Source organism: Motacilla alba, chromosome 19 (genome assembly GCF_015832195.1).
Source record: "Motacilla alba alba isolate MOTALB_02 chromosome 19, Motacilla_alba_V1.0_pri, whole genome shotgun sequence".
NCBI classification, from domain to species: domain Eukaryota; kingdom Metazoa; phylum Chordata; class Aves; order Passeriformes; family Motacillidae; genus Motacilla; species Motacilla alba.
In genome coordinates, this window is record NC_052034.1 from 2,056,842 (window position 1) to 2,083,171 (window position 26,330).

General features: G+C 45.3%; 1 protein-coding gene across 12 annotated transcripts in view; it reads left to right on the top strand.

Annotated features, from left to right (window-relative positions):
- The window catches only part of BCAS3 (BCAS3 microtubule associated cell migration factor), a 297,010-nt gene that overhangs the window by 125,291 nt on the left and 145,389 nt on the right, over window positions 1-26,330 (top strand). Inside the window, exon 24 of one of the 12 annotated variants that reach the window (XM_038157807.1) lies at window positions 758-8,855. The exons of the other annotated variants lie outside the window; for them this stretch is intronic. Coding sequence (XP_038013735.1) covers window positions 758-816 — 59 coding nt within the window. The 3' untranslated portion in view covers window positions 817-8,855. Of the gene's footprint in view, window positions 1-757; window positions 8,856-26,330 lie in introns of those variants that run through there. 12 annotated transcript variants of the gene reach the window in all.

Sequence of the window (26,330 nt, forward strand, 5' to 3'; positions counted from 1 at the left end):
GCGCCTTCACCTGTAACAGGGATGTGCAGAAATTCTGAAATGTGACCATTCTGTAGCTGTAGCACTTCCTAAAGCTGTGTTACTCCATCTACAGCAGAAACAATGGACACACAGGACTGTGCCTGTTCCATGCTGAACAACTTTTCCTCAGGTGTGGATGGGGCTTTAATATGAACTGACTCATGTGAATGTGATGAAGCCTCATTTGTAATGCCTTTAACATGTGTGTCTATATTAAAATTGCCAAAATCCATTGTATGCATTGTTAGGACGCTGAAAATATATTTACTGTACAGCAGTGACTCAGTTTGGCTCTAACACTTCATAAGTTTCTTGTAAACAATACATGGGTTTTGTCAGGGACATGCTGATGGCAGGGTTTTATTTGCTTCACCCAGCCAGGTTGGGTTGGGATTGATTTTTGATTCAGGGATTTTAGCATCTCTTTGCAGTTTCTCTATGGCCTGATCCTCACTCTTTCCCAGGCAGAACTTAGGGGTCCAGATTCTAAATGGTGTGATGGTTTAGGGGTGTGAACTGCTGCAGAGTGAAGGACTCAGAAGGAAATTATATACACTGTTTTTGAGATTTCAAGCTGTTCTTGTAACAGCTAGCAAAGGAAAGAAGAGTATCTTATGCTTATTTTCTTCTCCTCCCACCTCTGAGATGTGCAGAAACCTCCATTAATCTCAGCTGTGGATGGGAAGGGTTTGGTTTTAACACCACTCATGTACAGCATTGGGTTTTTGTGTTCCAGTCCACCTCTTCAACTATTCTCATTTCCTGCTCTTCCCACGGCGTCCCTTACACAGCTGATGTTCTTTATGGAAAAGACATTTTTAGGTTTGAAGGATTTTTAAGTAGGTCATAAATTCTTCCTGCCTGAGCTGAACCAGGAAGTGATTGTCCAGCTCTGCCCCTGCACTGGAGCCTGTTGCACTTTCTGAAGATGCTTATCTGGAGCTCTGATTGCCTGTTGCTGGGAGATGCAACCGGTGTGGCGCCTCTGCTTATCTGACTCATCACTTCTCCTTCCTAGCAGAAGACTTCAAGTACACGTTTATCATCTCCATTATCCTCCTGCCATTCCCAACAGCCTCCTTCCCTCTCCCCCATTGGTGACAATTCTGTTGTTGCATTTATTAAGCAGTTGGTATGTTTGGTTTTTTTTTTTAAGCATGTTTTTTTCCTCATGTGTCTGTAAAACTCTGGTGTGCTAAGGACAATCTCATAGGATCACTTGGAAAAAGTCTTCATTTAAAGAGTGCAAAACTCTAATGCTGTTACCAGTAATGAAAATTTACAGTGGCATTCTCAAGGTGGATGGCTGAATCTGTAAGGATTACTTGGATATGTTTTAAGAATGCATATTACAATACGGTTCTCTCAACTCAAAATTCTGCTAAGACACTCTTCTCTGGTTTATTTTTTCAAGAAAAGTTTGCAAAAATTCAGTCACCTAAATCTACTGGACACTTGTCCCTCAGTGCACATATTTGAGTCTCATGCATCACAGAGAGAACATACCCTCAAGGATTAAATGCACTGGAATTCCAGATGCTGCTCCAGATTGGCAGCTGGAGATGTTAAAGGGGGACAGCAGTGAGTTTAAATCTTTGGAAAGCAGGAAACCTTTGGTGCTAATGCAGCAGCAGAGCCACTGCCCAGGTAGGAGCTGCTCACTGTGTGCAGCAAGCAGAGGGTGTCTGTCCCTCCTCCTCGAGGGTGTGCTCAGGCTCCGGGCTTGGCTTTGGCACAGGTGGGTTAAGCCTTAGTAAGTCAGGTTCTGTTGATGAGCCCAGAAATGAAAGAGAAACCTTGAAGAGTCCTCCTGTGTGCAGGTGAAGGTCACACTCTACACACCCACCCCACCCAGGCACCTCTCTGAATTTTCATTCTGTAAGCTGTGGAGGAATGACATACATCTTATGTGTTACATATCTGAGCAAGCAAACCTGCTGGGGCTCTCTGAATAATGAATCACACAGAAATGAGGGGTGTAGGCAGGTTAGGATATCTGTACAGTCAGCTCTGAGCTTCCCGAGCTAGAAGAGCTCCAGGGAAGGGATTTTGCAGCAGTTGCTGGTCAGTGAGTGTGCCCACAGCTGCACTGAGTGTTTCCCTTCAGCTGCACCCCAGGTGTGGGCTCAGGTCCTCAGGTGTGCTCAGTGACTCAGTCCTGCTCATTTAGGAGAAGTGGCTGCATCTGTGTGTCTGTCTATGGAAAGCCTTGTTTGTTCCCTCACACAAAGAGCTTTTGGACACTTACCATCAGCCAAGTAATGATTTGGTTGCATTGCTAGTGGAGAATGAGAACATTGACAGAGGAATTGTCTCATCTCTTTTTTTGCATCTACCTCTTCCTTTCCTGCTGGGAGGAGATCACAGAATAGAATCATAAATCTGTTTGTTTCTTGCCTAGAATAAATGCAGAAATTGAGTGGGAAGGATTTCGGTGAATGGCATTATTTAATGAATAAAATTAATTCGTAGAAGAAAAAGATCCTGAGGATTCTTTTCCTCATTAATTGTGTGTGGGGTGGAGGGAACCTTAATGTTCTCAACTGAAACCTGGTGAGTGCTGTGCTGCAGGGGGATGCACACATCATTTTTTAATGAAGATTGTTTATTACTGTTGTATGAAACTCTGACAATGCTAAGCTCTCTTCTGGTTACTTCAATCAATGCTCACTTAAAATCAGCGTGTAATTTAGTACTTCCCTCTCTTTTGTGTGTGACGGGCTGGTCACGGACAGAGAGTTCTGCCTGCAGAGGGTTTAATGGACAGAAGAACTGACTGGGGCTTTGTGGGGGAGGGAGTTGTCCTTTTATTGTTCATCACCACACCTGTGAGGCAGAGACCACGGGACAAATTTTTACTGTCCAGCAATGCTCTCACTTGGAATTTAATAAACGCTTGTGCTGTCACACCTTAAACCATCTGAGCTCCTTTCTGTTGTATGCACGATCAAATATTTATTCCCAAACGCTGTACAGCACAAAGTGCTGCCTGGGAGCAGGGCAGATCAGTTATTCAGGTAGTAAAGATGTGTGAATGCAGCTGGCAGATGAAGTCACCACCATTGTGAATTCCCAGGCTGTCCCTGCTGCCACAGGCAATAAATGCCAGGCTGAGCTCGGGTGTCAGAGCTGCTCCAGTGGAGGCAGCCAGGGCTGCAGGGCCATGAAATCCATCCGGGCTGCAGTCCTTGACCTGAACCTGTAATTACCTGCCTGGGATAAAGGTGGTTTGTTGTGGCAGATAGAGATTGCAGAGGATAATGCTGGGCTTTGAAGGCAGGGAAGGGGTTTGGCCCCTTGGCTGTTCTTCGCAGTAATTGAGAGGTTTTAATAATGGGCAGAGAACAAGCTGCTCTTGGGGGCATCACCTGTTCAGTAACACAAAAAAAACAACCCAGCACTGCTTGGTTTGTAGTTACTCGTCCTGTCAGCCTAAATTTACATGAGTTTAAGTAATGTTTTTTTCCTGGAATAACTTCTGTGCTGATCCTGTTAATGTATCTATTTTAAATGTTTATTATGTTACCTATTTGCATAACATTTAATGCATTATTCCCTGACTGGTGACAGCATGCAGGATATCTCAGGTATCTTTGTTTCCTCACGTGTGCTCCTGCTCTCTCCATCCAGCTCATCTTCCTTGCTAAGTGTGTGTGTGCATGAGCTGCAGAATGAAAAATTCTGGTACTTGGAATGTCTTCGACTTGATTTATTTCATCTAATTTGAGAAAATGTTAGCTGATTATTTCTGAAGAGAGCCTTAAGACAGAACTGACTCCACCAGGCTCCAAGATGCCAGTGCAGTGTACATGATTGCATCTGCAAACAGCTATGCCCTATAGACTGGGGAGATGTGAGGAGAAATTGAAGTGACCTGACACTACTGAGGGGGCACTTGCTGCTGGATCACTGCCTGGACTGGGAAAAGACTCAGCTGCAGGGACACATGGAGTAGCATTAATGTCTTCAAACACTGGTGGGTGTTTTCTGGAGGCAGAAGTACACTGGAGAGGACAGGCATGGGAGCAGTGAGTGAAAGGCAGCAGAATCATTAGATGCTGATTTAATTTTCCACCCTGTGATGACTGTGGGTGGTTTAGTCAGCTCTGGAAGTGGCAGCTCACTCCCCACAGCACAACGTGGTGATGTGGGGTAGCTTTGCCCTGCAAGGGACAGAGGAGACTGCTCATCCCAGTGTGCCTGTGGTACAGCTGAGCAGTGTGATAGTGATTGAAGCAGTTAGTCTCTTCTGAGATGGTTGTATTTCAAACCAAGCCTCTATCAGCTTAAAAAGCTGCTGCTGCATGCATCTGATCTCAGTGGGGCAAGTGCAAATCAAAAATCAGCAATTTCTAGGCCCTGCTGCGTTGGGTGGAATTTGACTTGAAGCAGTTGAGGTTCCTGGAGGTGCTGCTCTCCTTGTTCACCTCTGACAGGTGATTTTTGGCCCAGCAGTTGCTCTGTTATGTCGCAGCTCCCTGAGTGAACTGTGACCTCCCCAGCGTGGCAGCCAAATCCAGGGGAATGGGGTTTTTCTTCCCCCAGGAAGATAAGTTGCAGTGGGGCCCCCAGGGGCCCTGATAATGGTCACTGGCACAGTGCTGCTGCTCCCAGACAGCTGTTCCTGTGTCACACAACCTGCCTGACTCGTGTTCAGGGCTCCATTAGTGCAGCCTGTGCAGTGTCTCACTGCTCACGTGTGAGCCACTAGCTTCCAGTTGGGGAAGGCACCTTCAGTTCACATCAGCTGAACAATTGCACTGGGCTCGAGCATGGTGTAAGCACAGAAATGCCATGGGTTTATTTAGGAGGGGAAAAAATAACCTTGTTATGCTGGGTATTTAGTGCTAGTTAACAAAAACTCATTATTAATACGAGATTCTTATGTGCCCCTTAATTATCTTTCATTAGCAGCTGTTAATGCTGTGTGTAGGTAGCTTTAAAGCTCTGAATAAGTGGGAAGTGTTGATTCTAATCATATCTGACACCACAATCTTCTGTGGAGCAACACATGAGCTGAGATTCCCGATGGGCTCCTGTAGGATACAATATTTATTATAGCTGGAGATCTAAGAGCTCCCAGCTACTGTTAAACTTACAAGAGATCCAGAAACCTCAGTGTCTGTACTTGTGTTTTGAGAGATTGCACAGAAATAACACACCACTGGTATTTGCAGCCAGTGTGTGCACTGACATTTCTGCTCTTTCCCTTTGCTGCTTAAAGGAAGCATTTTGCAAATCTTTATATTTTTATAAGCTTGTAACATATTCTAAGCTCATCTAATAATCTAGACTGCTTGAAATGGCCTTAAAATGGATGTGCAAATGAAAAGAGTATTTGCATTTTGGAGTGAGTATTGTTTCAGGGGAAGCTCTATTTGTAATCAGTTTATAATAGAGACATTTTTATTCAGTGATTTCATTAATTAGGCTTTATCTTTCAAAGTATTTGCTCACCATTTCCCCTGTTTGCTTTGAAAACATCTAAATAGGCCTCTTTGTTTCTTGTTGCCACTTTGGCCTGCAGTCTGTGTTAGATGTGAATGGTTTCAGCCAGCAGGATTCTGGTTCTGATCCTCTTGAGATCCTCCAGCTTGTCCTCCCCTCTTTTCAGGAGGTGTTCCAGAACATCAGCCCTTGTCCTCAGGGCTCTGCAGACTCTTCCTTTTGTCTTTCATCTTCCTCCTGCTATAATTTTTAATATAATATCAGCATAAGCACTTTTTTTCACCACTATTAATCCAAAAGAAGCATGTTTTAGCAGTTGTCCATTAGAGTGGGATAAGGATGAGTGAGCAGAAGTGTGGATTTGGGGATGTGACACATAAAACTGAGCTGTTTGGCATGATGAATTAGCCAGGCATTTCATCCACTCAAAGGTGGAGTTTAATACCTTGAGGGTGTTCCAGTCACAGCCTCCTCGCCCTGGCTACTCACTGGAGTAAAGATGTTCTCTGCTGGGAATAAATATTTATATCTAAGTTGAAATACAGCCTGTTGGTGCTTACTTGTGTATATATTTTATTGCCTCGGTGACGTAAGGGGTAAAGAAACAGATGGAAAATATTTTGTTTTCCTTAATTATCCACCACTGTGGGATACCCATTGGCTCGGAGCTGTGGCTCCTCCCCTGCCTTGGACTCCATCCCTGGCATCACCCCAGCCAGATTTTAATAGTTCTTTATCTGCTGCTTGCACTGCTTTTAACTTTCACTTTTTATTACAACCCGGGCTAAATTGGGTGCTGGTTACTGCTCCAGCTCTGGCTGCAGAGCTCTGAAAAGCCAAAGCTGGTGCCAGCAAGTGGCTGCTGCAGAGCACGGGGTGAAAGGAGCCCCTGATTGTCACCATCCTCCTCCTCAGCTGCTCTGGTGTGCCAGGAGAGTCCTGGAGGTCCCAGCCTGCAGCTGTGGGGCTTTTATTCCTGCTTGGAGCAGCCCACCTGGGACTCTCCTCCTTCCAAAGGGAACATGGAGCCTCTGAGGGAGGATGTGAAGCCCTCGGGGTTAAACCTGCTGCTGCTCCCCTTGTGGAGGTGAGAACAAGCAGGGCACAGTCAGCAAGGACAGAAAACAAGTTTGGGGTTATGGCATCATTGTCCTGGGATCTCTCCAGGTGAGACGTGGTCCCTGAGCCCTGGTGCCCCGAGGCTCTGCTCCGTGCAGGCCTGGAAGATGGAGCAAGGGAAAAGCAGAAGGTGCTGATATGAAGAACATCTGGTTTTTGCTGGAGTTTGGCCACAGATTTAAGGCCTCAGAGTGGATTCCTGGGGCCTTCGTATCCTATCCCAAAACCAACACACGAGCCTTTCCAAATACATTTTATAAGCTCTGTGATTGTAATAGTCCTATCAAAAATCCCGTGTCCCCGGGTGAGCTGGGCTGCAGAGCATCCTCTCCTGCAATGCCAGGCGTGCCAAGCCTGAGCCTTTCTTCCCTGGCGCTTCCCTGCGGCAGCGGCGGGCAGCCCTTGTGCCTGCTGTGGAGCAGCCTGGGGCCGTGGCACAGCTGCCTTCCCTGGAGCTCACATCTGCTCAGGAGCAGCCCCGTGGCCCAGCTGCCCTGGCTCCCCTCAGCCCACCTGGCCTGCAGCAGAGCTGCTGCGTTTGTGAGCCTTTGGCACAGCTTGGAGGAGCGGGAGTTTCGGGAGCTGGCTCTGCCATCCCTTTTGTGCTGCCTTTCCTCGGTGCTGTTGGTGTCAGAAGTGACACATTCGTAGCATCTTTCAAATTTGGGACACTGCAAAGAATCCTGACTATCCACTCCAGAAAAGTCCTACCTACCTAATTTTACCTTGATGCAAAAAAGCAGAAGCCACTGCTGCAGTCAGGATCTTGCTAGCTCCTTGCAGTTCCCATTAATTGGGATTTTCACCTCTGTTATTTACAGCAGGAATGCTGAGCAAACCACTCTACTTTTTGCCCATCACTTAAAATATGGTTCAAAAATAAGGATGATTTTACTTGTGAGTGAATGTAAGATGTGGTAAATGGCTGTAGATCATCTGCAAAGTTTTTGTGGATTTTTAACAAGCAGAAAGTCGCTGTGAAAGAATTTGGAGAAGCAAAAAGTGCTCTGGTAGTCTTTTGGTTTTGGTGTTTGTATTTAAACTCTAGGAAAAAAAACCCAAATAAAAGCAAACCGACACTCAGTATGCAGTGAAATGCTTACAGGGAGCTACATTTTAGCACTGAAGTTAGATAAAAAATTCACTGTATTGTAAGTGAACCATTTCCTCCTTGATTTGTGTCCAAAATATGAGGAGAAATCTTGCAGCTGCATGATGCATTTTACAAAAGAACATATGCATGCATTTAAATCATTTACATTTCATCTTTGCTTTCTCTTATTTTTAACCCATATTATGGTGAGTGACAGCGTGTTTGGAAAACTGAGGTTGAAAGCAAAGTTTAAACTTTGATGCCCAGTAAGCTGAACTGCCAGCAGTGCTTCACTATTTCATGATTTAATTTCAAAGTTTGGCTCACGCTTTTTTCCTTTCTCTCCAATGGAACGTGATTGAAACTTTGTGAATCTGCCTGACCAAAAAAAATTAAAAAAATAAATTATACTGCAGATGGTTTGTGCTCGTCCTGCAGTTCCTGCAGAGGAAGGTGCATCCTGGGAGGATGCAGAGCTTAGAGGTGTTCTGGGTCTGGGCTCAGTGAGATTATTAACTGGTGATTATTAGGTGGTATCAAATATTCCCCATGCTATAGAAGGTTTTTGGGGCTCAGGAGGGGAAGGTGGAGGGGCACCAGCTCTGCCTGATGTCCATTTCCAGCAGTGCTCTGTTCACTCAGAGCTGGTCCCCCCCTGCAGCAGGAGTGCCAGGGAGTGTGGCCTGGGGGTGACGTTCTGTTCAGTGCCAGCGGCGGCAGCGCTCCCCCTCTGCTGTGCACGGACAATGAAACCCAGCTCCACTGGCCCGGGGCTGGCCTTTGGACAACCCTGCAGGGAGGGACTGTGCAGGGCCAGCGCCCGCCCGGGACACGGCTCTGGGGACACGGAGCTGCCACGGGGACAGGTGAGGGCTGCCCCTTTGCCAGGGGACAGAGAGCTGCCACAGGGGACAGGTGAGGGCTGCTCCTTTGCCAGGGGACAGAGAGCTGCCACAGGGGACAGGTGAGGGCTGCCCCTTTGCCAGGGGACAGGGAGCTGGCACAGGGGACAGGTGAGGGCTGCCCCTTTGCCAAGGGACAGGGCACAGGGACAGGTGAGGGCTGCCCCTTTGCCAGGGGACAGGTGAGGGCTGCTCCTTTGCCAGGGGACAGGGAGCTGGCACGGGGACAGGTGAGGGCTGCCCCTTTGCCAGGGGACAGGGAGCTGGCACAGGGGGACAGATGATGGCCGCTCCTTTTCCAGGGGACAGGGAGCTGGCAGGTGATGGCTGCCCCTTTTCCAGGTGACAGGGAGCTGGCATGGGGGACAGGTGAGGGCTGCTCCCCTTTTCCAGGGGACAGGGAGCTGGCAGGTGAGGGCTGCCCCCTTCTCCATGGGCTGTGCAGAGCAGCAGCACCATGCAGAGGTACCCAATGCTGCTGGGAACTGGGGTTTGTCACCTTCCCCTCGTCCCACAGAGCTGCCCTGGTGTGGCACTGCCACCAGAGCGGTGACAGGACACGGTGCCAACACCCAGAGCTGCCCTGTGAGGAGCAGCCAGAGCCTGGGCTGTGTCACACAGCCAGGCTGGGCCAGGGTACCAGGGCTTGGGTGCATTGCTGCCTCTGAGCCCTGGGGCTGGCAGGGACAGTTTGTCACACACGCTGCCACAGGGTGTGCTTGTAACTGTAGGTTTGAAACTGGGATATTGGCACTCATCTCGTGGATTCAGAGCTCAAAATACAGAGGGAGTTTCATCCCTAACAGCTTGCAGAAATTTTTCCTCATTGTCTTCACCTTCCACAAGAGTTAGACTTCCAGTTCTTAATTTATTTTGCTGGTAAAGATTGACTCATAATTGAGGATGTCACGTGGAGGACCTGTAACTTATTTGTATATCCATCCTTGCATGTTTAAAACCAAGTCAAGAAACTAATGAGGTTACAAAAATATTGCTGATCCTGAAGCAAATACAGTTGGAGAACATATGCTTTGGTTTTACATTTCTGCCTGTAAAAGGTGACATGTCCCGTGTTTGTCATTTAATTTAACATTCTATATATTTTTAAACGGCTGTATGATTTGAAATCTCCAGATGCCGGGCTTTGTGCTAAATGAGGTTGACAGTTCAGTGATGTGGAAGGCCATTATCTCACCTTTGTGCTTCTAAACTGTAGCCACTTGCCTCTGCCTGCTCATAATGCATTTACTGCCTTCCAGCCCAGGAATTTTTAACACCTATTGAAAGCATTAATTAGCTATGCCACACTGATGAGCGCTTCAAGTGAAAAGCAAGAATTGATGCTGCTCTTTGAGTTGGTATTTCTCCCACTTCAGAGGGTAAGGAGTACCCAGAGAAACGAAACCCCCATATTCTCAGCACACTCAAGCTGTGGAGCCCTGACTGTGCCCTGGCCATCACCACAAGTGACAGTGCCACATCTGAGCTTCTGTCCACATCCCATCCCTGTCTGTGCCTGGGACATGAGGCCATGTCCTGATAAACAGCTCTGAATGGCTCCATCCCTGCCAGCTGGTGCTATCTATAAACCAATAAACCAAAATTCAGCCTTTTGCATCCCATTACTGCTGGCCTGAGTCAGCAGGTCTCAGATAGGATCATTTTTCCCTTGGAAAACAGATACTCATTACTTGGCCTGTTGAAGTTCAGGAATACAAGAACAAATGTGTCAATTGGATCTTAAAAGCTCACCAGCCTGAAACTCTCCCTCTTGTCTGATGGAGCCTCCAGTGCCTTTGATCCCCATTTTCTCCTCTTTCTCAGCAATCTTCTTGGTTTTCCCCATTTTCCTGGGCTCCTGTGGCAGTGCTCTGCTGCAGATCCCAGCTGTGCTCAGGCACCATAAGGTTTGTGTGATTAGTCAGCATTTGGTTTCCATATATAGCAAAAGTAAGTCTGGAGAAAATATTCTTATACATATTTCCAGGCAATAGGATCAAAGCCCTCTCTAGATTCTCAGTTTTAATTTATCTCTTCTTGCTTGCTGTAGAAGGAACATCAAATGGAATCCGTGTTTGCAGGAGGGAAGGGAGCCCTTTGCTGGGTAATTTTGGGAGCAGCATTCAGCCCAAAGCTTCAAATCCTGCCCTCTCTTCTTCCACAGCGTTGCCAAGCTCTGAATTTTGGGCTCTGTGCCTATGTTTCTACCCAGCTGGGCCTTCTTTCTTTGAATCCTGGGACCTCTCCCATTTTTGTTTCCTTTTTCCTCGGATTTTCCTCTTGTTTCCAGTCACAGCTGCTGAGCACATCTTCACCTTTGTCACAGTGTTTTCTGTAGCTCTTAATCCCTGTGTTGGCTCCTCTTCTGCTGTAACACACACACAGCTCACACCCTGCATCGAAGGAGTTCTTGTTCCTGTCTCATCTTTGGAGTTTTTTGGTAAAATCCCCCAGCCTCTCCTCCTGCTCCTGGTATCTGTCAGTATTTGCCTGGAGAAGTGGCTGCCCCATCCTGGAGGTGTCCAGGGCTTGGAGCAGTCTGGAGTAGTGGAAGATGTTCCTGCCCATGGCAGGGGGTGGGAATTGATGATCTTTGAGGTCCCTTCCCACCCAGACCATCCCATGGTTTGATTTACTCCTCCACAAGAAGCAAAGATCTGGAAAGTTAAATCTGAATCTTTTCCAGATCTCCACTCATCCTTCGGGTGTCAACTCCCAAAGCTGGGACCCCCAGAAATGTGAGGACTAACAGCTCTTGGAGCTGGGTCTGTGTGAGGAGCTCCCTGGGCAGGTGGATGTTGTGGCATTAGAAACTGTATTTATGTCAGCTTCGTTAGATCCCCTTTTCTGTCTATTCCATTAGATTCTCACAGCAACAGTTTGTAAACCTGGCTGCTTTTGCAGTGTGGGCACTGCTGGAGACAGCCAGAGGTGACTGTCATTAGTGAGGAAGCAGAATATTTTAATGACAAAAATAATCCTGTAACATCTTCATCCGAGGAAATTTTCTGCATTTTTAGTAAGTGAGGTAAACCAAGACATTCGAGACCTTTTTACATCACATTTTCAGAAAGGCCTTTTTTTTTTTTCCTCCTGATAGAAGATCTGCATTAAAAAAAGAACCAAAAACACATAATTAGTTTGATTTCAGTCATCCACTCAACATTTCTAAGGCACTTGCCAAATGATCCCAGGTGTGGGATTGCAGCAGGTAATTTCCTGCGCTGGATTTGTGGGGGTGATTTTCTGTGTTAGAAGATGATATCAGCTCACCTGGCCCCTCAGTGACAGAGAAATCCTTTGTTTATTCATTTAGTAGGCAGATTAACCCTAATGAATCTGGCTTCCTGGAAATAGATACAGGGGACAATGGCAGAGTGAGGAGTGGGGAGAAATGGGGCAAATTCCCTTTTCTTTCTTCACTTGGAAATAATGGTGGCTTTCAGGAGCAGGGTGTTTTAAATCTGAAAGGAACGTGAAATATGTCAGCCAGAGATTCTTGATTTTGAACAAAAACTTTTCTTTTGTGCCTCAGAGAGCCACTGGGGCATTTCTTAGTGTGCCTGCTACAATTCCGCCCTGCTGAACCTGTTGGAATGTTTTGCCCTGTCAAAAATTAGGATAAAGGGAGCATCTGAGACACTCACGCTTCATTGTTGGAGGACCTCAGTGTGTGCTGTCTGCAAGATGAGGTATTTGTTAATTAATATTTCTGTGAATTAGAGGTTCATCAGATATTCTGTGTAAGTAAATCACACATTATACAAGACAGCCAGAGGAAAGCTTTGGAGCCTTGATGGCTGAAGTAATTTTATTCTTTATGGAAATAAAGCTGTGGAATGTGTGTCAAGGTGTGCATCATGTTTCTGTTACCTGAGCAGCTGTACTGGGCAGGAGGCAATGCCCATACAGGGTTAGGCTGCACATTTTGCTTTATTTTCAGCTGTTCTCCCATCTTGAGCTGGCTCAGAAAAGCTTTGAGGAGCATTTCAAACAGCTCCATTCCTCCTGTTCCTGCTGTGGGATGCATCCAAGTGTTCTGCACCAGGCATGAAAGGCTGTGCCACGTTTATTTCGATAAATGAGCAGTGATTTCTCAGCTCTTGTTGACATCACACTGGACTATTATTCAGTGTGAGAATCTGCCTGGAAAAGCAGTGAATCCCAAAGCCCTCAGAAACAGAGGGAAGGTGGTCACTGGCTGCAGGGATATAAATCAGGCTGGTGGTGTTACAGGCACTATCACCCAGTTTATGTTTGAACAGCATGAATAAATTAACTTATTCCATCTCAAAGAGGGAATAATGCCATGGTGAATTAAGCTGTGTATATGTTACTAATTATGCATCTTTTAATGCAGACACACGTTAAACAGTCAGGGTTTGAAATCAGGGGGAAACCTTGTAGTTTGCTAGCTCAGATCTCTGCTGGAAGCTACCAGTCAAAGTGTAGACATGAGTACAATGAATGATTTGGCTGCCTTTGAGAGAGGAACAATTTCTTGCATTTTTATGTGACTGGTACTTGAGATACATTATTCCCAAGACATGGATGTGTAGACACAGATGTGAAAATCTCTTAACTTCCAACCAAACTTTTCCAGATCTTATCACTATAATTTATTCTTTACTCTCTGTAGACTTGAAAAAAATGTCTTCTTTCACATAACTTTATACATTGGAGGGAAAGGAAGGTTCTGTTCTACCACATGGTAAGTGTTGAAGATGGGATACTGTTGGCTTTAACACGCTGACTTTTGTAGCTGCCTGTAAAACTCTAGAGTTTCAGAGGGGAAGTGAAAAAGCAGAATTTACCTTTCCACAAAGAATAAAAGTTTCCATTGTTCCTCAGTTCCATCGCTGAAAGCACAAGCGGGCAGGAACAGATAATTTTTTGGATTTAACATCTATACTTGGGTATGTGTATATGTGCATCAGGCAGCAATAAATTACCAATGAATATGTTTGCTTTGTATGGAGATTGTTTTATCCTTCTTAAAGCTACTATTTATATAACCTTTAACCAAACAGAGAGTAGCCAGAGGATTTTTGAGAGTGAGAACTGTTTTTCTGCCTGGGGTGGGGAGCAACTTGCCCCCCTCCCCTCGTGCAGCAGGGACTCTCCACGTTGACGTGCAGATAATTTGCCAGGGATTATTTTCCTTTTCCTTCTGCACGTGAAAGCTCAAAATAGATACGTGTCACATTAGGTGTCATTAAAACAGAGCTTGTGATAACTAAATAATAAATTGAGTGGTACCTAATCACTTTCAGAAGATGTTGATACAGTTGCCAGAGACGACTGTCGTGGAGAGCCCTTGGAAGGAGCAGACTGTCTGTGTTGGAGGGGTTTTTCTTTTCCTTTTAGTGGAAACCAAAGGACAACAGTCATTATACGATTCTGTACTTTAAGTATTTTCATAATCCAACATAAATTGGCCCACCCAAGGATTATGTCTGTCTTATAAGGATGTGTTTATATAGTCATTGGGTGAAAGATTGCAGAAGTTGAACCACTAGTTTTGAAAGTTGAGCCAGACCAGGAAAAATCAGGATACAATTTGGCACTTATGGAGACTAAATGATTTCCTTTTTAGCTGCTGATTTCTACTGGGAAATGTATCCTTGGACTGAAAATTGCATCCGGAAAAATGTTTATGTAGTGTTTTTCAAATGACTGATTATTCCTCTAACCTTTAACACGCACTGTGTGTGATTTTCTTCCTTATTAACTCTTTCACAACCAGATGAATGATTTCCTTCACTGTAAATAAAATTAGGTACATATTTCAATTCCTGCAATATTTTAGTGCTGTAATAACACAGAAGAAGACAAGCTGTGGATTTTATTGATTCAGCAACACAGGGAAATCCAGCTCTTCTTGTGTCAGACTCTCCTGGAAGAGGAACATCCTGCTTTGTCAGTGAGGCAGGCAGAGCACATGAACTTTTTATCCTGATTACTGCAGGGAGGGAGAACAAATCTGTTCCTGAAATACCGTCAGAAGCAGATTTCTGCCAGCCAGGGGAGATTTCCCCAAGGCTTGTGGCTGAGGTGGAGGGACCGTGCTGCCAACTACTGGCTATTGCTGGCTGCTGAATGCAGTGAACGAATTCATTGTGGCCTTGGGGTTTGTCTGCAGGGGAATTGATCAGCGCATCTAGAACAGAACCAGGAGTTTCGGAGACATCCACAGATGCTCTGTCTGCAGTTAAAATGTTTTCAGTGGTGTTGCTTTCACATGAAGACAAACCATAATTCACTGGAATCACGCCGTTGGTATCTTCGTGTAGGAGATCCTCAGGGGATGCCTTTCCTTGCATCCAGAAGCTCAGGGAGCTGCACAGAGGCTGTGCTGCTTTCAGAGCAGCAGCCTGGCCTTGCTGAGCTGCAGGCACCATGCAGACATCCCAGGTGGGACTGAGCCACATGTCTTTAAAAGGTATCCAGAGTGATCCTGCGGGGAGTGGATCCCATGCTAACAAATGAGTGGGTCTGGAACTGCAGCTTCCACTTTGGCAGAGCTGTCTGTGAATTATGGCTGGTGTTTTCCTGTGTAGAAACGTGCTGAAATTCAAGATTAATTTGTTGAATTTCTGTGAAAAGCATCACCCAGCCCATCACAAGTCGTGTACTCCATAAAAATTGCTGGAGTGGAAAAGGGGAGAGAAGGAAAGAGTAGCAGGAATCTTATAATCACTGCTCCTGATGGCCTGGCCCAACAGGACAGGTTTGTGTCCTGTGAGAGGAAGCAGAGTTGGAAAGAAATGGAATTCCTGATGGATGGATGGATGCAGAGATGTCCCCTCCCAGCTTGCCAGGGTGATCTGTCTGTGCCTCTGGCATCAGCTGGGATGAGCTGCTGGAGAACAAAAGCTGCTTCTCCTCGTGGCAATAGTCAGGCATTCTTGGCGTGGTGGGGATGAGGGGAAGTGCCTGGCAGCTGCTCTGTTCTTTCATCTCCTCTTCCAACTCTTTTTGATCGTTTTCTCCTGCAAAGTTTCGGGCTTGTGCAGGGAGATTAGTGTTTATAAGCAAGCAGAGGATGCAGCCCTGCTTACCTCAGATAGCTTTTCCCAGGAGCAGAGATTCCCAGGCAGTCTCTTGGATTTGAGGCAATAATGGGTTTAGGAAATTCACAGAATGTTAACAGTCAAATGGCTTTTAACCACCTATGGATGGAGTGAAATTTGGCAGATGACAGAGGAACCTCACGTTTTATTTTTTAAAGCCTAAATAGCTTGTCAGCCGTGCGGAGCCCCTTGAATTTATGAGATCTGAATGTTGGGGTTTGGGTTGTTTTTTTCATGTGGAACCCAGCAGAGTCTCTGACGGAAACTGTTGACCCTTCTTTGTGCTGTTTCTTTACTGTCTCGTCAAACATCTGGAAAACAGCATGTTTGCAGTCATTTCACAACATAATTTTGCATTTACATCATGTGTTATCTGGTAAAAGTTTTCTTGTTTTTTCAAGGAGAGGGGGGATAAAAGAAAAAAAAAAAAGAAAAAGAAAAATCAGCAAGTCGAAGGCTGCCGTGAGGTCAAGTGGTGCCGGTGGATGCTGCCTGCTCTGAACACATGTTCAGCTCCCAAAAGCTGAGGCAGTTCCCAAAAATTTGGTAACCATTAGAGCACTTCCTAAGTCAGTTCCGGATGTCAGGCCCGGGCTGCAGGGGGAAGGGGCGTTCCAGGAGAGGGATTGGGGCTGGCAGCTGATGCGGCCGGCGAGCGGAGCACGCAAGGCGCAGAGACAGGAAAGGGCTGCTCGGGGAGAGGATCAGGAGCTCAGCAGAGGAGCTGTGAACTCCTCATGCGACCCCGGGCACCTGAGGGCTCGGGATCCGAAAGGAAATTAAAGGATCATTTAAGTGGAGTGGGACCAGACAAGTTAAAATGACGATTTTCATCTCTGGGAAGGGAGTGCTGGGGTATATTGAATTCTTTGAAGTAACGGAGCGCTGTTGGTGGAGGGAATGTTTTTGCTGCATTCCACGCTCTGGTTTAGCAGCTCCTCTAATAGAACCCGGCCCTAACTTTCCTAAAGCACCTATTTATAGTGCTCAAAAGATTGGACTTTGCAGCACAGTGTGTCCCCTCAACTGAATACTCAATGCTCCTTTCAATGATCTGAAAATAGCTACTTAGAGAACTCCAAAATTCAAATGGGTATTAATTAATAAGCACAATTAGATTATTTACTTGTATTTCAATTAAGACAGTAAATGTTTTATCTTGCTCATGGTAATAAACCTGAGTGTGAGCCTGCAACTCTGCTGAAGTTCACGATGAGTTCACAGCAAAGGTTGTCTCTCCTTCCTTCCCTCTTTGGTGTTCAGGATTAAACCTTCAGTCAGAAGCTGCTCTGTCCCAGTGGTGCTTTCTGTGCCTTTGGGAATAGTTTGGCAGAGGTCAGGCCCAAGGTGCTGCCCCTCCAAGTCATGAGGAGGCTTTTTGATACCCTCACAGAGACCCTCTTCATCCCCCAGCTCGAAGTGAAGCCACCCTGCAGTTTATGTAGCCCAAAAAGAAAAGAAAGTAGACAACAGTAAATAATTCTGGTTTGTTGGTTTAGGACTGGAGATTTTCCTACACTAACCTGAATTTCAGTGCTGGAGTCAGCTCACTGGAGGGACGCGATTCCTGGACCTTCCTGAGCTTTGGAAGTAGGAACAGTGGAAGATTCTTTTTTTCTGTGCTCTTTCCATAATCATTTTATCTCCATGGGCCAGATTTCCAGGTGCCACAGAAATGAGTCTTAACAGGGAAAAAAAAAACCCCAAACCCATGGATGGCTGCAGTTGTGGTTTTGGAAAAGCTTCCTCTGGGATTTTTGTTCAACAGCCCTTGGATGGGAGGATGCTTAGTTTGCTGATTTGGGTGCCAGTGCTCAGTTTTCCAGCTCAGGGTTATTTCTCAGAGGTGCTGGCAGCTGGGGGAGGCACAAGGGCTTGGGTGTGCATTCAGCTTTTTTCTGTGCTGTCCTTGGCAAGCACTGATGCAGCGTGGGGGATTTGGACAATTTTAAGGAATAATAACAGCTATTGAAATATCAATTGTTTCTGCAGTTGGAACATCATGCAGGAGTTTTAAAGGGGTTGGGTGTAGGGGAATCGTGTGAGCACAGATAACCTATGCAGATATTTTCTTTTTGAGATGACATCTGTTTAGTTGTGTTTATAAATAACCTTTGAAAACAAAAGAAATGGACAAAATATTTTCTTTTTCCATTGCAGTAATACATGAGGTGCCTTGGGAACGTGTTATCTTCTATCCATTTCCTTTTCCTCCTCTTTCAGTTCATTGTACACTGATTTTTTTCCCTCTAGATACGTTAGGATGGCAGCACGAGGTATCCATTACCAAGTTTGTTTCCCTCAATGCTTTCTAGCGGGAGGCACAAGTACAACCCACTGAATTAGAGGAACCAAGCTCAAGGGTGAGAGCTTTATTGATAAAGTCCCTTTATCCAGTGAGAACAATTTGTGCGCAGGAGGCTTTTAAATAATATCTCCAAGTGCGAGTCCTGCTGAGCCTAGGAGGTAGGGATGCTTCAGTGGCTGATTATTTTGATGTGGGCCGTTCTTCCTTGAGGCCAGGGAGCCTTCAGGTTCCTCCAAGCCTTTCGTGGTCTGCACTTCAGTGTTATTCTTTCCCTGAGAGTGCTGATTAGTGCCTTGCGGTGTGGATGCTGATTTATCGCAGCCCCGAGCCGCCCCTGGGGGCTGAGCAGAAACACTCATGAAGGAGCCCTGATTAAAAAGAGTGGTAATGAAGACAAATGCTTCAGAGGGAGTCAAGAGCAAACCAGGCCTTGGCATTCCCACTGCTCCTCTGAGCTTTTGGAGAGGAGGTAACAGTGGCCAAAGGAAATATTTCCCCCTTGTTGTTTATTTCTCATGGCACTGGAAAAATTTTTCTTTTCCTCCTGGGTGTTCTAACTCTCACTTGTTAACTGCTTTTCATGCAGGGTTGCAATTAACCCTTGGCAGATACTTACCATGTTCCCTTTATATTCAGTCTATACATAAAGAAGTTTTTATGTTTTGACCTGTTAACCATTTTAAGATTCTTTAAACTTGACAGTTTCATCTAATTTCTCACGTCATTAAATCGTACTTTATTTTCCAACAGTCCATTCACAGGAGGTTTGGTGTTTGTTTGATATCTTTAATCATCTTTTTTCCACACTGCCCTTTTTAATAAGGAAAAAGAACGACAAAAAAAGTAATGCTTACAAACCAGGCTTTAAATCAGAGAGGTCAGAAAGTTCCTATCTAGTGTTGGCCATGTAACTAGAGACAAGTCTCAAAAGCACATTGGTAGGTTCTGCATGGTCTGACACTTCTATTAATCAGGAATTCAGAACAAAAATAAATCAATTATTTCACCCTATTGTAGTTCTTTGGTTTTAATTCTGTGGGTTTTTCCACTTTTAAAGACCAGCCTGGGCTATAATTAGTGTATGAAGTAAAAGCTGAGTGTGTGGAAAAATGTGCCCTGCCTTTATTGGTCTTTGCATTCCGCCTGCAGGGATCAGACAGGTCTGTTAAAATCCATCCTGATCTCTGCAGGCACTTTCTTGTCAGCTTTGTGCTGGTGTGAGGATGCTGCTGATGCAGGAAGGAGCTGTGTCTGCTGCAGGAGTGTTCCTCAGAGCAGCAGTGACCCGGGCTGTGGCTCCTCAACAGGAGCTGCTGGGCAAGGGGCAGCACTTTGCACTTGTCCTGTGGGGTTTCACCAGGTTCCTCTGAGTGCCCCTGAGGGGCTGCCCTGCCCTGGATCACTTCCACACCCTCCCAGTTTGGGGTTGTCTGGAAGGTGGAGCAGAGTGTCCTCCCTGTTTTCTTCAGGACTTCAAGGAGGACAATTCCCAGCACAGCCCCCGGGGTGCTCCACTTGGACCTGTCCATCCCTCCTCTCTGAGCTTGGCTGTCCAAAACAACAGGAAAACAAAATCCAAAGTGCAGCTGGGAAAGTGCAAACTGTGACTCTGCATCTCAGCTAAGCCTGCTGCACCCCCAGAGCTGGGAGCTGTGGTGGGTCCCTGTGCCATCCCTCCAGCTGCCAGCAGTCCTTGTTCCCTTCCTTTGGGAATCACATGCAGAGCTGGACACTTCCTGGCCAGTGACATATGTGGATGGCCCTTTGCATTCAGTGAGAATTTCAGGGTGTTTTCCAAATGTTAATTAACTTTCTCATGAAATTTTAGCTCATGCTTTGCTTTAGAACAACATTCTGACCTATCATGCCAAAAGGTTTTTTTCTTCCTAAAATAGTGTGATAAAGGAACAGTTCATCCAAGAAAAAAAAAAACAGGGAGAAGGGTTTTGTCTGATTGACTGGCCTCGTTCATGATGCACCCAAAAGGTCAAAGACTGTTTTGAGAAAGTATTTTAAAGGATGGGTCTGTGTTTCCTCTCTGTCTGAGAAGCTGCTTGCAGCTTCCATGGTAGTTCTTGCAGTGTTAAATAAACTCACTGTGCATCCAAGGCTGCTCTTTAGTCTTACACTGATTCTAATTCTGATACTTCTAAAGTATTAGAATGTAAACATTGTCCAGCATTAGGTTGGAAAAGTAAAACTAAAATTAAGGTTCCTTAATATGTTTTTGTCCAACTGAATTATTTTTAAGGGTAGAGGCAAAGAGTGAAGCAGCACTGCAGAGCGTGCACTTCATGAGTGAAAGGCTGTGTGACTTGATGCCAGATTTCTTAACTTTCATTTTTAAACATTTTTTAATTGCTCACCTACTTAACTTTGAAAATCCAGCTTGACATCAGAAGCTTTCAAACCTGGCTGTGAAATTTTAGAAGTGGCTTTTGAAAGCCATTTTTGAAAGCACCATTTTGTACCCCTCCAAATTCCACTGTTTAGTTCTGAGTGAACTAATCTACATTTGCTCCACAATCACCCAGAATTCAGGAAATGCTGATTACGTGGGGCTAAGTGAAAAGTCGTGTGAGTGATGTTTGATGTGAGTGTTCAGGGGAGCTCCATCTCGTTAGCAGCAGTGTCTGGACCATGAAGAGATCACAGCAACTGGTGGCAGCTCGGTGGCACCAGCCTTTGTCCCTGAGCCATTGCGCCAGTCAGAATTTTGGAAATTTTGGGGTTTAAATCTGATTAACTTGTGGGTGTTGGAGAGCTAGTTTGAGACTGGCATTGCTGCACTAGTCAGTTTGCATCACCATCAGCTGCCCACTAATTATCAGGAAATTTATAGCTGCATTAGGTAAATGTCACTTCACTGCAGTGGCCTGGAATAAGAGCGTTTTCTGCTCTGAATTAGCACCATGGGCACGTCTCAGTGAGAGTCTATCCAAGCAAGGAAGGGTTTGATTTATGCACAGGCTTATTAGGGCTTTGAGAAAGGGTAGCTGAAAAGATGTTGTATTGCTTTTTTGAACCGTAACATCTCCCCCTCGTAAATGCGTGTTTGTTTATTCATTAGGCACAATCACATGGAAAGTGTTTAAAAAGAATTTGCTAATTCCAGGATGGAGCTGCATTCAGCAAAGTGGGGATTCTGTGTGTGCTCCATCTGCAGGAGCCCTTCAGAAGGGTCATCCAGAACTGGGATGGCTTGGTCTGAGTTCCTTTTGGTGAAATTCAGTGTTAGGGGATGTGATGCTTCTGCAGATCTCAGCAACTCTTCTCAGCTGGACCAGAATTAAATAATATCTCCTGGATTCTTGTTTCTGAGCTGCTCAGTAGCCTCTTTGACAGAGATTGTGGGTGAAGAGTCTGTAAGGATGGACTCAAGGATGTACACTCCTAGAAAAGGAACTTGAATGTTCAAAAAAAACCCCACATTCATTCTTAATGTACTGGAAATGAGGTTCCCAACTCTTCCCAGAAGATGATTGGGGACTTCGTGGTGCTTCAGAATGATGCCAGAGTGTCTGCAGAGTTGTCACCATGAATTCTTCATAAATACCAGGGTGAGTGATGGCTGCTCCTCTGGGCATGGTGACATCTCAGCAGTGCCAACGCTACAGAAATAAAACTGCTGGCTAAATTCTAGACAAACTTATCTTTTACATCTGTTTTAGGGAACTGAGCAGCTTCAGTGGTCCTTCTGCAGCAGCACCCACTGCTGTGACAGGGGAGGTCTGCTGCAGTTAATTAGGCACTGGAGGAGCTTTAAGGAAAGTCGCTGTCCAGTATTAAGCACTTGCCTTCCCTTCTGTTTTCCCTCTTGCTGCTTTTATGGTTCAAAGTGATGCAGATCAGACAAAGCTTTTGCTGCATTCAGCCACCCTTTCTTCTGTGTCAGGAGCACCAGCACTGGCACCCAAACCACCTACTTCAAAAGGGGCTTTGTATTAGATAAGAGCAGACACTTACACGTCGTTGTCAGAGGAATATCATTCTTACAGAAACCAATTCTGCCTGCACAGTCTGCTCGGGGTTGGATTGAAGTTGCTTCCCTTTGTTCTTCCTAAAAGACACTCCCCCAAAACCCCCTTCTGCCAGAACTCCCAATTCCAGCCTGCAAGGCAAGGGAAGGGTTGAAATTCTGGAAGTAAATTCAGCCCCAAACAGGATTCATGACTCTGCAGGCATTAAAACTGTCTTGTGAGGGAAGACTTTGTCTCTTGCCCTTGCACAGTTGATGGTCTCAAGTTCTTCCCAGCAGGAAAACAGTGACTGGGGTTTTTATATAATGTGTCTCAATATTTAATTATTGGGGTGGTTTTCCTTGGGAATATGAATTTTTGGAGCAAGATCAAGGCCTGAAGCAGATATCAGTCCCTGTACCTTGTAAGCAGGTTTGTGTCAAGGTACCAAACATGGTTCTGATGCTCCCTGGAACCTGCTGAAAAGTCTGTCTGCTCCAAGAGGCAGCCAGGGGAAGCTCTGTTCTCCCCTGCAAGGCTGTGCTTAACTGTGCACCTGAAACTTCAGTTTTCAGCATGAAGTTTTATTTGATTTACCACTGTGCCAGTCAGGTGTTAAGGGTCAGTAAGAACTAAATATGAATCTTCTGTTTCTCTGGTCATTAATGGCCAACCTGCCAAAATTTTACTGAAGTGCTATGTGCAAAAGAAATTCATTTTTCCTGGCTGGAGAAGTGCTCAGTGCTTGGCAAAGTTGAAATTCCACTGATGTAAATGGGTATCTTCAATCATAGCCTAAAATTGGGCATTTTGCTGAAGATACTTTTCATTATTTGAAGCCAGTATTTGAAAGGGTCCTGAAACCTTCACATGAAAAGATGGAAGAGTTAAAATAAATAAAATTAAAGGATATGACAGAGAATCTGCTGGAGTTAAAAGGGATCGTTACTGCATCTGTCTGTGTGCACACACCTCTGCATCTTTCCAGTTTGCTTTGCTTGCCTTGGAAGCAACAAATCACAGAATCCTGCAATGGTTTGGATTGGAAGGGACCTTAAAGCTCGTTTAATTCTACTTCTGACACCTTCCCCTGGACCACGTCCTGTCCAGGCTGACCCATGCAGTAAATAAATTATCTATTATTGAGTAGACAAGCTGCACCTCCCTGTTTAGTCAGTAGGAACTGTGTGGATAATCTGAGCTCAACAAAGCGTGAATGACTTCTTTGAATGCTGATAGATCTCCACCAGGAGCTGGCAAAAGGAATTGTGTAAATCCTGCAGCCTTTGCAAGGAGCTGACAAAGCAGGCAGAGCTTTGGAGCAGCTGCTGGCTCAGGTCCTTCAGCATCAGCTGGTGTTTTAGGGCCTCTCCTTGGCCATTAGCAGCAGGTTGTGAGAAATAAGTTTTTCATCTCTGATTCATATTTCATAGTGATTCACAGTGATATTAAGCTTTTTTTCCCAGTGGGAGAGCAGGCAGCAAAGTCTGGATTCATTGACAAAATTCTCCATTCCCTGGCAGCAGTGATGACCTGTCCAGAGATGACTTTTCCCTCACAGTTCCCCTCACTGAAGCTCTGAGCCCATCTGAGGGCTGCATTCATATTCTTTTTCAACCAAGATCATTCCCTATTCCAGAAGTTAAAACATTCCTGAGATGGCCAATGGCTTGGAGGGTTTGCTTCAAAAGATGCCCAATTACCGTGTGTATTTATAGCCCTCATTGGAAATGCTGGTCTCCAGGGAAACAGGTGCTGGGAGAGGGAGAGGAGGCTGCAGCACAGCCATGGGAAGGGGCTGAGCCTTGGGGTGCCCCCAGCCTGGCATTCTGGAGCCTGGGCAATGTTTTGTAAGCTGGCAGGTTGCTTTTCTGGAATGCAGGAGTGTGTTGCATCCATCCCTGTAACAGTCAGAAGAGGGTTTCTCATCTGCAATAGTAAATTAATAAACAGCCAGACTCTTCTGGCATCAAACTTTTATACTTGTGCTTTTCTATAAGAAATGACCTTATATAATTAGGTACATTACAGTGACATGAATTTGTTATATATATATATATATATATGGAGCATTGGATATTGTAAATCTCGTTATGTTCTAACTTGGAAGTGTTCTGACAAGCACTGTTTGGGTAAAAAACACATTTTCCTCTAAATTTAATCTGATTGATCGTTTTGCAAATGTGTTATTACTTTGATGCAAACAGAATTCCAGAATGGATGAAGTGACTCCTCGTGCACCACAAAGGCAGTTTTGATGCTGGTGATTTATTGCTGCCTTTTTCCACGTTTCACATAGAGCTGCTCAGAATTAAACATGCTGCTTTAAAAGTACTTGGTGCAGCATTCCCAGAACATACATAATTTTGAGCAACTTTACTGACAATTGCTTTTTTATGGGCCTTGATGGAAGCAGAGGACAATCTTCCCGTTCCCTGGAGGAGCATCTGCCTTTGCAGACAGAGCCACTGCTGCGATTTTATGCAGGCTCCGAGTACAGCCTCCCAGTTTGGGACCAGTTGGGGAGGTAGAGCTGGGCTGCAGGGATGTGGCAGCTGTCCCCCTGGAGGGCTGGTGACATTGGGGTGTATCTTGTGCCATTTGTGTAGGAAGTGGCAGCCTGACTGGGACGGGATCCTTGGGATGGCTGCTCCTGCATCCCCTTGCCAGGACGCTGCTGAGTGGAGCCCCAGTGTGATGTTTACCCACCCAGCTCTTAAATCCTTGTTAACCAGCTTGACAACATGAAAGCAAGACGTGGGGGGGCTTTTATTTAGTCAAATATTTTTGGGCACCGTGGAGTGGGTCAGAAAGGAGAGAGCCAATGACTCCACAAGTGTCCCAGGCTCTCTTGTTTCTCAGGCTGGTGCTGGAGCAGTTCCTTGAATGCAAATAATGAATGTTAATCCAGCCTCATTGTTCCAGGGTCAAACACCAAAAAAAAAAGGAATCAGTCAGGGTGCCAGCGTGGTAAATCGTGTTTGTTTGCTTTGTGCATTAGGTTGGGCTCTGCCTCCTTTTCTGTGAGGCATTTTCAGCGTGTGCTTTTCACTCCCCGTGTGTGAGGAGAGCAGGACTCCAGCTGGGCTCACTCCTCCTCCCGAGGTGAGGACTTTTGTCCTCTATTTGTTGTTATGCAACATTGTGCTGCTTTCAGTGATGAAGGGGGGAAAAACAGGCTGCCAGTGTGACTGTGATATTTGGATGATTTATCTGGTTCCTCTTCTGAGTAACCTAACTTTGACATTATCCGTGAACTCCGAGCCATGCTTGCGTTGTTCTTGCTGGTAGAAAACACAGCAAGGATGTAGTGGGTAATTGAACCCAGATGCACCCAGGGCTGCTCAGCCAGACTGTTATTTTAGCCTACACTAGTAGGTTTTTAATACGAGTTTGACCTTACTTTGAAACATTCTCAAAATACCATACTTTAATATCAATTTATACACTCTTGCTTTAAGAGTGGGGCAGAGTCACTGGAAAAAGTAATGAAACACTTTCTACCTGTTAATGCAGGAGATAGAGAAAGAGTTTTGGAGTTAATTCATGTGTCTAAGGGACGAGCTTCACATGCTGCCTGTCTAATTGGGGTTTTATCCTGTGCCTGGGGTTGGGATTGGGATCGTGACCATCAGGGAAACCTATCTGTCAGCTTTCCCTGGGCCTGCCCCTGCAGAAGGAGGCACATGGGACAGGGAGGCTTTAGGTGCTCAGGGATAGGAAGATTTACCCCTATATCAATAAGTAGTTATTAAACAAAGTTTAATAGCCATGGTAAATATTCATCTTAATTATTTTTAATGGGAGGTGAAAGCTTTGTTTATGTGTTCTGTGAGGTTAAGCTGTGTTAAACAGCTTAGAAATGCATTCCTGATTTAAAAAAGAAAAACCAAAAAGCCCAACCAGCCCATGCTTCTCTGGCAGGGTGGTAGTTTGATTTTGACATACGTGTAATGTACTTTCCATACCCATGCTGTGTTTTCCTAAAGGAGGAGCTGCTAATGGCAGGAGGGAGCAGAGCCCTGTCTCCCTCCTCAATACGTGCTTTGTCAGTAACAACTGAGCACAGAAAAAAATCTGATGTATAATTAAATTTCCTGCGAAGATAGCATACCTATTTCTGCTTAAACAGAACTGGTTTTCATTTATTATTGCTCCACTCAGGTGGAACCGAGCTTGCTGCCTTTCTAATGTGTCTGAATAAAGTATTCTTTAGGAAAGAATAATAAAGGAATTAAAGTTTTGTGGTTGTACATCAACAGCTTGGAGTAAAGTAATAGCGAAACAAGATTTTGTGGTAGATCTTGAAGCTAAATACTTAAACTAATTAATTTTTTCCACTTTCACTCTAATTTAGGGCTAATTCTTGTAATTGCTTGCGGTGAAGCAGAGGAGGGGTATTTAAGG